This window comes from Hyperoodon ampullatus (genome assembly GCF_949752795.1).
Source record: "Hyperoodon ampullatus genome assembly, chromosome: 18".
NCBI classification, from domain to species: Eukaryota; Metazoa; Chordata; class Mammalia; order Artiodactyla; family Ziphiidae; genus Hyperoodon; species Hyperoodon ampullatus.
The window spans coordinates 31,181,281-31,196,749 of NC_136931.1; the positions used below are offsets into that span (position 1 = coordinate 31,181,281).

General features: G+C 43.9%; 1 protein-coding gene across 9 annotated transcripts in view; it reads right to left on the reverse strand.

Annotated features, from left to right (window-relative positions):
- Window positions 1-1,269: 1,269 nt before the first annotated feature.
- FTO (FTO alpha-ketoglutarate dependent dioxygenase) overlaps window positions 1,270-15,469 on the reverse strand; it is a gene marked incomplete at its 5' end in the record, with an annotated part of 363,984 nt that continues 349,784 nt past the window's right edge. For all 9 annotated transcript variants that reach the window (XM_079723148.1, XM_079723150.1, XM_079723153.1 and 6 more), the window contains one exon: window positions 1,270-1,605. In XM_079723148.1, coding sequence (XP_079579274.1) covers window positions 1,452-1,605 — 154 coding nt within the window. In that variant the 3' untranslated portion in view covers window positions 1,270-1,451. The remainder of the gene's footprint in view (window positions 1,606-15,469) is intronic.

The window sequence follows — 15,469 nt, forward strand, 5'->3', positions numbered from 1 at the left end:
CTCAGCTTTCCAACCACTGCAAACAACTACAAAGAGGGTGACAGGCTGGGGAGAGGGGCTAACTATTCTCATGATTTCCAGGGTCACCAAAGGTCGGGAGCCAGGCCCAAAAGGGAGAGGTGGGTTCAGGGCATCACAAGACAAAACTGGCACCAAGATTGAGGAAGGGAGGGGAAAATGCCTACAGCAGGTCACTTACTGACATATAATAATACTAATATTTACTGGGTATTTAACTATGTGTCAGAAATTGTTCGAAGTCTGCAGCTAAGCTATTTCATTTCATCTTCACCTTATGAGTTGGTGCCTATAGTATCCCCATTATACAGATGAGAAAACCAAGGCACAGTAACACACCAAAAGTCACAAGCTACTGGGCATTTAGATCCAGGCACTCGAAAACCATAAGCCCAAGTCTTAACCTCTTCATCGTCTCTCTGGTGCCCCAACATCATCAGGATGGGCACTAGGGTTCCTCTTCAAGCCTCAATTCTACCCATCATTATGTGCGAATGGGGGAATTATAAAACAACATGTAGTATGCTGGCTAAAATCAGGAAGCCACGTAAATAGGACTTTGTCTCTTTCATTAGATCAGGGAAACTTCCTAAAGACAGGATGTCAACTTTATTTTAATCTTCAACACTGCTCCATTCTTATGTGCAGAGTACAGGGCTCATAACCCAGGCTGTCCTAGAGAAGGAAAAGAGGCTACTCTTCAACGAGGCATTTCTCTTTTAATTTATTTCGCCTGTGGGGAGAGCAGCTACAGAGAACGGGAAAACAGAATCTCCTGCTCTCAAACTTTTGATAGAAGCACTGTCTGGGAGGGCTTTCTACAATGATGAAAATGTTCTGTGTCCAATACAGCAGTCACTAGCCACACACGGCTACTAAGCACTGGAAATGTAGCTCGTGCAACTGAGGAACTGAATTTTTAATTACAATTAAAATGGAATTTAAATTTAAGGAGCTCCATCTACCTAGTGGCTACCATACTGAACAGCATAGCCTCTAAAGGGTGTGGTGAGAAAATGGGCTAAATGTCTCTAAATTCGGTCTTCCCCTAGATGACCTGAGAGTCATCCCCTGCAGAGTCTCTCAAAGGTTTGGGAAGGAGGAAAGTAGGTTAGGTTTTGCCACACGCCAGGCTCACCTTGGTCGCTTCCCAGGCCTTGGGAGTGGAATGGCTCACATTAAAAATCCAAGCGGGGAATAGCTTTGGGGGTTGGAGGTTCTTGTTTAATACCAAATCACTGTAACACTGTGTCACTTTTAAACATTTTAATATTCATGGGCTCCATTCCCCTAGCTGTTTCCAACTGGGACCCAGGGTCTACAATCCCAAGGCCCAGTCTACCCATAATCCCCTTGCCTAAGCCCATGACAAGGTTGGAGGAGAGAAGTCAAAAACAGCCTTTGCTCCTCCACCTAAGACTTGGGCTCTTCCTCTAGGGTTTGGCTTCCAGAAGCAGACCCCTGAGTTCGGAAATGATATCTGTGAGATCAAACGGCAGAGGCATTGAAGGATCATCCTTTTCCCAATACGGCCGGCATTCTGGCTTCTGATCCGCGGGTAGAGTTCGGGCAATTCGGGACTGGCACCTGAAAGAGTAAGAATAGGCAGTTTATCCCTGGGAGGAAATGCCTGGAAGACCCAAACTCATGGGCAACTTGGGGCAACTTTGCCAAATGCCCCAGTGACGATCCGCTATGACGGTGGTGCTGATAACCAAGGGTGAGTTTGGGCAGCAGAAAGCAGGTGTGTTTATAAGAAGGAAGAATTGTTCTTTATGGCACTGGAACTTCTTTTTTTTCCAATGCCCAGATCTGTATTACCTCTAATGGCTTTGTAGAAGCCAATCATCGGGGAAATTCAGTTACTCTGCCTTTAAAATGGTGAATTATTTTTTCATTATCTTGACTGTTATTTAAAGTGTGTGATTAAGCCATTATCAGATTTAAATGTTTGTGGGATTTCCATGTATTACTAGATTACTGGGAAAGATTAAATTGAATTTACTGCATTAAAACGTCCAAGAATAGATTAAACAATATTACAGACGGGGATTGACTTTGGAGATCCCAGAGATTTACAAGTGTCCCAGCCTGCTGTGCTCAGAAAAAGGCACTCCAAGGAGAGACCGATTTATAAGGATATATGCAAATAGAGGTTAATAATCATTTCCACTGATGAATAGGTGGAGAAAACTTCCACAAAATTAAATTAAGAGGCTAGCAAGAGTGACTCCCTAAGGAAAACACTTAAATCACGGTTTTTATTAAATGGATTATTCATCAATAGTAGAGAAATTAATTATCATACGCAACTAAATTATAGCCTCGTAGGAAAAAAGTTGGGGCGACATCATCGCACCCTGGCAGGCATCTACCTTACCGAAAGACCACAGCTTATTGGAAATTGGTCTGGGAAAACTCAGTGGCTTTGGCTTTGTGTATCTGAAAAGTGAGGATCCGACAGAAGAAAACACACATTGCAATAAGAAACGAACAATTTCTCTACTCTCTTGGAGCATGTGGCGGTGACCGTTGCATGCACCAAAGAGAAATACTCTGAGTATTTCTGAGGTGTACTCAGAAATACTCTGAGTACATCTGGGAGAGTTGCATGGTCCTTCCCCACCCCACCTGACCTTCTTGGCACTGTTCTCTAAATCAATTAAAAAGGGGTCCTACCCATCCTCTGTCGTCCATGTAGGGCTAACTAAGATGAAGAGATCAAAGAACGGACCATCCTGGACCTATTTCCAAGCCTGATGGTCGAGCAGGCTCCTAACTAAAGGACATCTTCTCCTCTGGGGAATTATTAATGGTGAGGGGATCCCCATGGGAAAACATACTTCAACTTTACACCTATTTTCTCGGGTGGTTAATTGCTATACCGGCATCCTGTGCACTCAATCCGTCGTACATTACACATAACATTCCAATATATCTTCAGCTCTCCGCATCGGGCCCTGATAATAGCGTCTGTTAACATGCACTAAGTACTATTATGTAGCACATCACTTCATAAATAATAAGATTAGCTGACCTCAGGGCCCCAAGAAGAGTAATGTGTTTAAATGTTCTCATTATTTATTTAAAACAAGAATTAAAGCAACAGAAGCTGCTTTTGACAATCCTCTTAGCATAAATATTAAACTGTTTGCACTGATAAGCCCACACAGAACTGAAGGACAGAGGCACGTTCTGCAGACTACTTAATAATAATAGGTGTTCGAGAAGTTGCCGCTCGCTGCAGTGGGTGCATCTCTGCAGTTCTAGGGACAGTCTCTAAATCACATGAAAGGGCTGGGGGAAATTAATATTCAAGGGAAGCTGCGACTAATTACAAAGGAACTCTGCAAAGCTTTTTAAATTGTTCTTTCTCTCTGCCTCAGAATCAGAGGGTAAGGCTCAATTTACCAGGTAGGGAGAGTTATTCCAAATTGAGCATTTCCATCTCACGGCAGGTAAATGATCTGTGCACGCACTACCCTGATTGGCAGATTAAAGGGCTGTGATAAGTGTTGATCCACCTCGAATAGCATAAGGTTTGTCAAAAGTCAACAGAGATGCTTTTTCACCTGGCAGTGGCTTTTGCCCCCTCATTTCGAGAAAGTATTAAAAATGTTAACACCTGCTGCAGAAGTTGGCTCACACTTGTATTGCACAAGCTTCCCAAGCCCACCCAGTTTTCTTTTGGGTGAAGTGCTCTGATTTTCTACTGTTCTTCCCACGGAAGGACCAGCTGGTGTGGGTACTACCTCCTTCTCATGCCGGCCCTGAGAGGCTAGGAGCTGTGCGTACCCACTGCTTCCCTCTGGGCTAGAGCTAGAACCCCTTGTTTGGTCTCTTCAGGGCCTTAATTCAGATCTTTCAAGATCACTTTAAAACACTTCCTTTAACGCCCAGTGCTCCTTGTCAGTTTCTCAATGGTCACGACAGCGACCCACAGAGGGCTTGCTGTTGAGGTAATGTATTCACCTGCGAGGAAGCACAGTCGCCCCCAACTCAAAGCACATTGTCCAATTCAACATCATGCCGGATGGTGGGACTGAAAAAGAAAAGGCTTGAGAATGACTTGAAGGCATTTCTCCCTTTGGGTTTCAATTTCTCCTGCTCAATTCACTCATTCTGCCTCTCTTCCATCTTTTTTTTTTTTTTTTTAAGAAGATGTTGGGGGTAGGAGTTTATTAATTAATTTATTTTTATTTTTGCTGTGTTGGGTCTTCGTTTCTGTGCGAGGGCTTTCTCCAGTTGCGGCGAGCAGGGGCCACTCTTCATCGCGGTGCACGGGCCTCTCACTATCGCGGCCTCTCTTGTTGCGGAGCACAGGCTCCAGATGCACAGGCTCAGTAGTTGTGGCGCACGGGCTTCGTTGCTCCACGGCATGTGGGGTCCTCCCAGACCCGGGCTCGAACCCGCGACCCCGCATTAGCAGGCAGATTCTCAACCACTGCACCACCAGGGAAGCCCATCTTAATTTCCTAAGATGGGGAAGCACAGTGGTAAAGACGTTCTCTGGACACCAGGAGCTGCTGCTTCCCTGGGGCATGACATCTTGGGCAAGCTTCTTAACCTCACCAAGCCTCAGTTTCTTACTTGTCACGTGGGAATACTGATGCTGCTGCTGCTGATGATAGTACATTACTTATGGGCTTGTTGTGGAGGTTAAATGGATTAACACATGTGAAATACTTAGCACAGTGCCTGGCACATGGTAAGCCCTCAATTATTCTTAAATACTATTGTTGCTATCATTACTTTTACTAAGAGTACCAGTGACAATGGGAGATACCAACAAGAGGGCTGCCTATTGAACCTGTCACTGTCCCCTCCCTTCAGCTAACTGATTGGGTGGCCTCTGGACTGGGGGAAGCTCTGGAGATCCAGAAGCAGCTCTTTCTGGCTTGAATCAGATTGAGCCTGTGGCTGAATCCTATCACAACGTGACCTTCCAGGACGCTGAGGCTTATGTATTCAAGCTGCTACAGCTCTCCAGTGACAGGCTAAGATGCTCAGATCTAGAAAGACTTAGCAGTTGTTCCTAAGACCCAGAATTCATAAAAGGTGCTGTTGTTGGACTGTCTGAGTGGCAGTTGTTTCAGATTGACTTGGCATTTCTCGGAAGTAAAGTTGGATTGTTTCTCAGCACGCCTACTCTGTAGTTCTCACAAAATCAAGGGGCCCTGAGTTCTCTTAGGAAATGTTTTAGGAGTCCTGACGGTGGTGGACACTGGCTGTCTTGTGTCTTTTCCCAAGTTTCCCACAAAGAAGATTCTAAGTTTCCTGTGGGGAATCCGTCCCATCCCTGTGCTTGGCCACGTGGTTTGAGTGAGATTGGCTCCACCTCTACAGCCAGGGGAGAGCCTTGACTAGTTTAATCTAATCAGCACAACCTATTCTCCCAGCCACAGGGAGTAGGTTAGGGGAGGCACGTGACCCACTCCAGGGCAAGACTGAGAGAGTAAATCAAAGGACTGGTCTGGGAACTAAGGGAAAAGACTTTCTTATCTCCTGGCTTGGGAACTATTAGGATGTGTAATCTGGAACCACCATAGTCATTTTGCTACCACGCAGCAAGGGGCTGGGTCCTGGGTGATATGGTTTGAGTAGCTGGATTGAGTCTCACCTGAAGCTAGGTATGCTTACACTTTTTCAGTTGCATGAGCTTGTTATTGTTTGAGTTAGGTTTTTCTGTCACTTGCAACCCAAAGAGTCCTGGCTGATATGCTGGCCATGCATCCCACCCCTCAGTGACCTCCTGCCTTCTACAGCATCCATTGCCATGGCCCTGCCTGCCAAGTGCACGTTGATAGTCCTCTCTCCAAACTGAGATGCTGCTGATACAGTACAGTGTGTGCAAAGATCATTTGAGTTGAAAGCATGAAATCCCTGGCTTTTGTTTTTGATTCCAATAATATTTCCACTGGGGACAAATTTCTACCCAGAAAACAAGAGCGCGCTGGTGTCATCCACACTGGCCTTTGTGCAAAAATAAGCCAGTTTTAATGACCAGAGCTGGATGACCTTTCTAAAGAAAGTTAAAAAAATTTCCCTAAAAATTTCCTTATCAAGGATAGCAGATCATTCTGAACCCAGACAAACAGTAAGAAACTTAGCTAAACAGTAAGAAAGTTACAGTTTCCCCTTTCAACCTTGTGCTCTCTACTCCCATCCTAAAGGGTGAACAAATAAACTCAGATCTACTCAGAAAACCCTGTTCCTTTTATGCAGCATTGCAAGGGGAGCAATGGAAAATAATATATGCTTCATCTCCCTCCCTCCCAAATTCACATTATTTCAACTCAAAGGACTCTATAGCTACCCTCAAAACCCTTGCTACTTGGGAATGGTTCTCCCTAATGACGTAGTGACGTAACAGGAAGCAGCCGAAAGGTGTCACGTTGGCTGGCCTGTCAGCCGACTGTCCAGAGGTTCGCCTCCTCTCCTCTCTCAGGTGTAACTCACGCGGGGCCCCACTGCCTGCTGATTCCCCCAGGGCTACACTTACATTTGGAGGATGAGGACCGCAGCTACATTAGTGAACACTGGTCGCCATGCTGAAATTAACCACTTTAGCTAAAGTGTGTGTTAATTATGGGTATGCAAGTAGTCAATAAAAGGTTAATGCAAGAGCCAGAGAATAAATTTCTTCCCTTATTGCATCACTTCACAGACTAAATGACTAACATTATACTTTGTGTTTTTAATCAATAGGTTTTACAGTAATGTGCTGGCCATTGATTTTAAGAAAACATGTACGGTCTTCCTCCTCGTCCCTAAATTTTGCAACAAATAAAGAAGGACAGGTAACATTTCCATGACTCTTGATGAAATGATAAAGATTTGGGGAGAAATGGTTCCTGCTAAAAGATTCACTGGGATAAACAAGCGTTAAAAAAAAAAAAAGTACAAAAAACTAGAACTTGATGAAGAAATGTTACCGAGCACAGGCCATTGAGGAGACAAAAAAAAAAAAAAAAAAACGAACTCCTAAGAGAGAATTCTTTAATGTGAAAGAAGAGAGTAACTCCTGATTAAAATTAGCACATTCTGTACATTGTTTAAGCGTCCCGAAGAATCTTAATATGCAGCAGTGATTTATTCAATTTTCACAATAACCTGAGAGAGATGGGGAGGTAGGTATCTGAACCACATTTGACGTGAGGGCTGCCTTACCCCAGGTTAATCCAATGGCAGGTGGGAGAGTGGGGCTGTGCAGACCCTGGACAACTGGCTGGCTGCCCCTTCCCCCACACTCCATCTTTCTCATGGATTCCCATTTGGACCACAATGGGTGCTCTCCCCTGATTACTTAGCTATTCTTGCCCAACGTAGATATTCAGGAGATTACAAACCATTTCCGGGGAAAGAAAGGAGCAAAATGCTTTTTTTTTTTCATGTTCCTGTGACAATAATTACAGCAAATGACTGACAAAACTTTCTCTTCATTCTAATGACTCTGAGGTTCTCATAGCATAAGCATCTATCATCTATAGAAGTAAAAGATACATCTTCATCTTTTAAGAGCATAAACTACTTCTAATTATACAGTCATCCCCCAGTATTTTCATGGGACTCATTCCAGGACCCCCTGCTTGCATACCAAGATCCATGGATGCTCAAATCCCTTCCAGTTGGCCCTCCGTATCCTTGGGTTCTGCATCCACAGATACAGAGGGCTGACTATATTTATTGAAAAAAACCCCATGTATAAGGGGACCTTCTTAGTTCAAATTTACTCAAGGGTCAACTGTATTCCTGGAGTGACCCTGAGAAAAATCTCCCAACCTCTTAGTTTCCTCAACTGTTACACGAAGTTCATGTTTCCCTGCTTCACTGGACTTTGTGAAGATAAAAATTAAATAGTGTATATAAAAGCCCTTTAAAAATATGTAGACTACTGCACAAATGTAGCCCTTTCCTATGTGACACAAGTTCTATTTTTAAAACACAGCAGATTAGGCAACGTTGGACGGGGGCTTGTAATGCTTAAAAATAAGTGTGAAAAAAAAGAATAAACTATGTGCATCCAGATAATGAAATATCACATAGCCCTTAAAAAGAATGCATTAAAAAAAATAAGTGTGAAAGACATCACACTTTCTTTTTAAGATTTTTTTTCATGTGGACCATTTTAAAAGTCTTTATTGAGTTTGTTACAATATTGCTTCTGTTTTTTATGTTTTGGTTTTTTGGCCACGAGGCATGTGGGATCTTAGTTCCCTGACCAGGGATCGAACCCACACTCCCTGCATTGGAAGGCGAAGTCTTAACCACTGGACCGCCAGGAAAGTCCCAAAAGACTAGAGCAATTTAGACTCACAGCTTCATCAGAAAATATCCAGTCTTCTCCAAGTCAGAGTTTTTTCCTGGAATTTTCACTTACAGTGAGGAGTTGACTGTCATCCTGGTTCATGTCAAACAGAAGGCTGTTTTAGGGTATCAGCCACATCACAGTGTAAACCAGCACCAAGGCTTAAGAGGCTTCACTCAAGTAGAAAACCCTGATGTGATATCACATCAAATCTACATTTAACCTGAAAAACGCAACTGCCAGGACCAGCATGAAAAAAGTGGGAAATAATGATGTAAAGGGGCAACAAACTCAACGGCCTTCTGTGCTTTGGAGGGAGCTCGAGACCAATGTGGGACCTGCATGTTCTCCGTTCTTAGTTTCTCTGGGCCCAGTAGAATCGCAGCATCTTGCCACACAGAGTTATTCCAGTGTTTAAAAGAGAAGTATTGGGGCTTCCCTGGTGGCACAGTGGTTAAGAATCTGCCTGCCAATGCAGGGGACACGAGTTCAAGCCCTGGTCCGCGAAAATCCCACATGCCACGGAGCAACTAAGCCTGTGCGCCACAACTACTGAGCCCATGTGCTGCAACTACTGAAGCCCGCGCGCCTAGAGCCTGTGCTCCGCAACAAGAAGCCCATGCACCACAACGAAGAGTAGCTCCCACTCGCCACAACTAGAGAAAACCCGCATGCAGCAATGAAGACACAATGCAGCCAAAAATAAATAAATTTATAAAAAAAAGAGAGAAGTATTTTTTCATATAACACGGGATCTAACTCCCTAATAGTACTTTATGTACCATTTAAGGGATTCCATGAATAATTCTGACTCTCCATGATGTCTACATTAAACACCACATTTCAAATCTCACTTTGAGTAAGAGGCTGCTCCATTGTACTGTTTTTCATGGTCTCACCAGGCTTTGTTCCAAATAATCTGTCTTAGAGGTGAGGCGAGCATGCAGACCTGTTTATAATCATCTACCCTTGAGACTCTAAATGCTTTGAAAAGAGAAGAGTGAGTGAATGCATTTATAATTTGTCTTCTTGGACTTTGTGTTACTGCCATCATGGCTCTGTGGACAACTTGACAAAGAAAGAGCTGCCCTGTCATATGAATCACGATGGTCTACTTTGACTAAGGTGGTTGTATGAAATCAGCTTGTTTGATTTGTATAACTCAGTTTACCTACTGCAGAACCACTAAGCAAAACCAACTCCTGAGTGAGTTCCAGCAAAGGACACTCTCACTTTCTCTTTCAAAGGCTTTTAACCTCTTGCCTCTGACTCACATGTTAATGTTCTCAGATCAGTAAAGTCAACACACATCAGAGTGAGGAAAAGCTACACTTTGGCCCATGGGTCAGCTTTTTTTGGGGGGGGGATGGGGTGGGTCAATATACCTTTTTAGCAGGTAGTATTTTTTCAGCCATGACCCCTTGAGAAGCTTGACTCGACTTAACTTCTGGTTATTTAAAAATCTACTTTTGGCTTCACATTTCAGGGAAGAAGGGAGAAGCCTGATAGAAGAGCTTGCTTAGATGCTCTAAAAGCCAAATATCCCCCAAATGCTTTTGAATACCAGGATAATACCATTCAGCCATCTGGATAACCAGCCATTTTGCGAGAAATCATTGTGCTGTTCAGAATGGATGAACCCTGCTGTCTAGATCTCAGTCAATCAATCAGCATGCCTATGGAGTACCTACTGTGAACCTATACTGTTCCCTCATTGGAAGGAGAAGGGTGTAGCACAGAGAATAGCCCAGGCCAAGCCCAGCTGCTGCAAATAACTGTCCTCTCCACATGTTTGGAACTCACCCTTTTCCATGTAAATAATGGTTCTCATCGCTCCTAATTCTTCTCCTCAACACCAATATTACCTATAATTTCTCTGAAATATAATATTAATATATTATATAGCCCAGTAGCCATGAATAGCAGGGTGTCTGGTTTTGTTTAAGGAAAATGAACATTTAGAGTTCCTACTTGGGATCCAAGAAGAAATTTCCTTTGACCAGGGTTCCCTGTCCTCCTAACATATGGAACCAGGGCTTTGTCCCACTCCAGATCACTGCTAAGAGCTCCTCTGACCTGTGGCAAAGACTCCACCAGAGAAGAGAGGCCCCTGGGGTGAGGGCTAAGGTGCTCAGATAGTACCTCCCAGGGGTCAAGAGATGAAGAGACAAGGTCACAAGACCTCTAACTGGTCTAAAAATCAGGGACACTTTTTGGTAACAGAACGGCTTATAGGCATCTCTGTTCTTTCTTTCGGGGTCCAGGGGGATGCCATGACCTTTTCCCTTCTACTGTACTATCTGCTGCCTTCTTTAGGGTTTCTTCCCAACCTGCGTAATTATACTGTGTAATCCTCACATCTCCTTACCGTTCTGCCCTTTTAAGTTTTTCAGAGGTTTTTGTCGCTATGGGAGATACTATAAAGAAATTCTATCTCATGCCAATGCTTCCCTGATGACATCGCCTCTCAGACCAAAGGAATAGTAATAATGCTGATAGAAACATTAAAAATAGCCCGTCATATCTACTAAGTGGCAGGCACTGTATAAGTCTTCTAATGAAACGTATGTCCTCAAATGGAAAACGGAGGTCCAGAAGATTAAATAGCTTGTCCAAGATTTCACAGCTAAAGAAAGGATAGAGTCAGGATTTGGCAAAATTGTCTGATTCCTCATCTCAAGCTCTTTGTACTGTTCCAAAATATAGACATCAAGAGAATCAGTTTGGGTCCTGGTTATAAACAGTTTTCCAAAGGCACCTAGCCCCAAGCTAGACTCCCGGGAGGAGGGTCCTGTCCATGTGAATTTTCACACGTGACTCTTCAGACTGAGCCAGTTTGCGAAAACATTCACCATCTTCACCTACCACAAAGGACCACAAAGATGCTGAAGGTGGTATGTGGGTGGGTGGGTGGGGGACACGTGGGTGTCTTTGGGTCCACAGAGGACTCACATTAAATTCACCTCCATTTCAGAGGACACCAGGCTCAGGGTCAGTTCTTGTAGACCTGCAACTTGGCTCCCTAAGTAGGTAACTGGTGACTTCACAAGGTCTGGCACAGAGAACAGTACTCCTGGAGTCCCTCCCCCTACTTCAGGGACTCCAGCAGGCCCGTGGAACCACTTAACATTGGAGACTGCTTGGCCCAACACGGGGGTGTAAATCCAGGAGGTAAAGAGTTGAGAACAATTTTATCCCCAGGTTCATTTGTCAGCTTGTCAGTTACATAATGAGAGTGATGAATGGGCTACCTTGACAGCTGAACATTTAGGAGCTGCTGACCTTTGATCTCTGGTCACATGATAGGGTCATCTGAAACTTGCATGACTTCTACCTGGCCAAGGCTAACAATATAAAGGTCAAATTGGCTGGACGATTATATGAATCAAGTCTGAGGCAGCTTGGTTGGGAGTTTTAAGAGAGGCCGGGTTGGGTTCCCCAGCACACAAAGCTATGGAACCACTGCAGAAAGGTGCTCAACAAAAGATATACAATTTCAAAGCAGTCTAGAGTAACTTTCCTTGCAAGGGAATAGAATGAACTCATTATTTTTAAAGGGCAACAATGAAAACAAACACTTTGGAAGAAAATATATTCTGCCAGTGCCTCTGCCATTGGGAGGGAAGCATACAGGCATATGACTTAATGAGTAATATTAATGTTATACCTGCAACATGGCAGAAGGTCCGATTTGATGCAATTATTGGAGCAAAATCCCCACTGGGTAGTATCAAGCCCTCCTTTCAGCCATAGAATACGGTCTCTCCTCCATCCTCTGTCAGCACAGTACCCCACAAAGGACCATGATTGACAAAAGATAACCCTTTCCAAATTTCGTGACTTCCCTGTTGCTTGAAACTTAAGCAAAGTTTGCACGGGACAGTCTCAAACTTCAGAAAGATTCCGGAATAACTTACAATCAGAAATTCAAGGCAGCTGTGATTTTCAGATGCACTATAACATTTAAAAAAATGTTTCTTCTTGCAAACCTGAAGAGTTTTGCTTTTTGATTACTTGGTTAAATTCCATTTACTCAGAATCAGATAACAGTAGTCACAGAGGTAATGAATACAGTTATGAAAATGAAAGCTAAGAGGCCAACACCATCGACTTCCAGAATCCAGAAACTTCATAACCCATGAAAGAAGCAGACATTACAGAGAAATCTGATTTACATCAAGAGCTTGTTTTCTACAAAGGATTTTCCCCTGCAAAGTCAAAGACCGATGGACAAACTTCCATTGGAGCACAATCCATTCCTACTCTTGAGAGGTGAGCAAAGCAAAGGACAGTGGCTTACAGAATAAAAGGCCAGCTGTTCTGACTTTGGAATGCTCACTTGAGTTGTAAGCTGTGAAATAAATTTGAGTTGATGGTCCTCCCATCTGCTCACCTGTCAGTCTATTTCCACTGCACTGCTGTTTTTAGAAAAACTTCCAAATAACCTGCTTAATTGGTTTTGGGATGCCGAGAAGCATCTCCCAAGTTTAGTTTAACCTTATACAGAACATGAAGCTACTGGGCCTTTGTTTCTTTTCTCTCCTTTAAGAACATTCACTAATAGGTCAAGAGCACTTACATGGAAAACTTGGTGGAGCCGCAAACCAATGGGGTGGGGGGCAGTCCAAATGAGGAACCAGAGAGAAAATGGTGGGTCAAAACAGAATGTCAACTGATCAAGGGCATCCCAGTCTTCTGAAGAATTTCTGCTTTGCACCCGTTTAAAAGCCGAGTCCAAGTCAAAATTCTTAAAATAGTCCACAAGTCGCTTCATGACCTACGGCTTCCCCAGCCCCCCGTCACCCCCCATCCTCTGGCCTCTCCTTCCACTTGTCCCATTACTCACTTTGCTCCAGTCATATTGGCTGATGTGCTCTTCCTTGAACAGGCAAAGAATACTCTCAGGTATTCCAGAGCGCTCGAATACCTGCTGTTTCTTCAGCCTTGAACACTCTTCCCCTAAGATATCCATGTGGCTCGCTTCCCTATGACTTCAGGTCACCACTTAAACATAATCTAATCAGTAAGGCCTTCCTTGACTATCCTACCTAAGACAGCAGCATCACCCCTTCCTACCTACCCAACCTAGCACTCCCTACTCCCCATCTTCTTTTCCTGCCCCATTTTTCTCCACAACATTTGATACCATCAAGGGTGTGTGTGTGTGTGTGTGTGTGTGTGTGTGTGTAAGATAAGCTCCCTGAAGGCAGGGATTTCTGATGTACTCACTGCTATATCCTCCAAGCCTAGAGTCTGCCCCATTGAAGCCATAGTAAATACGGTGCGATGCACAGTTGACTGAAAGCAACTTGCATCTGAACTTCCAACTGTACTTCCTTAAGGCAGGACTAATCCATCTGCAGTATCACCAATTTTATGATAACGACAGTAAATGCACAAGGCACAACCAAAGGAGAAATAATAACATTATCTCATCCATGGACAAAGAGGATGATATGGTAGGAAGAAAATTGGTCTGGGAATTCAAGACCCAGCTCCACCACTACCCTATCCTGTGACCTTGGGCAAAATCTTGACTTTCTGGCCATCAGTACTCAGGTCTGTAAAATGAAAGGTTGGGTTAGACAACCCCTGAGGTTCTTCCCATCTTTAAACAACTAGGATTTTACATATAAATACTATGGTTTACCTTCACATACCTTATCTCATATGACCCTCACTACTAGGGTAGGAAATAAAGGTGCTGTCCCAGTTGCAGAGATTAGGATGTGGAGGCCTTGCTCCAGGTCACATGGCTGCTAAGACACGTAGCTGGGACTAAAACTTAGGTCATTTGCTAGTTCAGCATTTTTCTACAAAACTGCACTTCCTCTATTGGTAGAATTGGAAGTACTACCAGTCACTGTTACTCTGATCCAAAAAGTATTTTTGCAGGCAAGTTCTTATCCCCTTAAGATAACATATGTGTATCATGGACCCCTCTGGGCACTATTCCACCCTAGCCCAAGAATCCTTGGAGTCTCTAAGCTGCCATTTCAAGATTAGAGATAATAAATGGCTCCATCTGCCTATGGATGTTTTATGATATGAATAAAACTATATTTTAGTGTAGCTCTTCGGTAGAAGGGCAAGAAGTCAAAGCAACTGTAGCATCAGGATTGCTATGCTAACAAGGTCGCTGAACTCCAAAGATGTCAGAAACTTCCTCGTCTTAAAGCCGAAGCAAATCTGCACTTTATACCCCTAGGAACTGAATGATGCTGTTTCTGCAGCTAACATTTAGAAATTAAAATTGCTTTTACCCACATAAATATCTATGCTGCTGGGTTCAGTGATCAAGAAGGAGGAAAACTCAATAAACTATAATGGAAAAGAATTTTAAAAATATATAGGGACTTCCCTGGTGGTGCAGTGGTTAAGAATCCACCTGCCAATGCAGGGGACACGGGTTCGAGCCCTGGTCCGGGAAGATCCCACATGCTGTGGAGCAACTAAGCCCGTGTACCATGACTACTGAGCTGGCGCTCTAGAGCCCGCAAGCCACAACTATTGAGCCCATGCACTGCAACTACTGAAGCCCATGCACCTAGAGCCTGTGCTCTGCAACAGGAGAAGCCACTGCAGTGAGAAGCCTGCGCAACGCAAGGAAGAGTAGCCTCCGCTCGCTCCAACTAGAGAAAGCCGGTGTGCAGCAACGAAGACCCAAAACAAAACAAAACAAAAAGATATATACATATATATGTGTATAACCGAATCACTTTGCTGTACACCTGAAACATCCAGGACCCAGGCTGCTGCATCTATTTTTTTGTTTTGCCATCCTTAGCTCATGGCTGCCATCCTTGAGGTCACCTTATGGTTCAGGTGTTCTAGCCACCATATCTGGTTTCCCAGGCAGGAGCGGGAGAAAGGAGAGAGAGGTAAAACATGCCCTAACCTCCTCTTTCTAAGGAAGACAGCCAACCAACCTCCACCTCCGTGTCACTGACTAGAACTCAGTCCCTGGGCTGCAAAAGAGGCTGCGAAGTGTAGGGTTTTTTTTGTTTGTTGGGTTTTTTTTTTTTTTACAGTTTTGTTTATTTTTGGCTGCACAGCATGTGGGATCTTAGTTCTCCGACCAGGGGTTGAACCCATGCCCTCTGCAGTGGAAGTGCAAAGTCTTAACCACTGGACTGCCAGGGA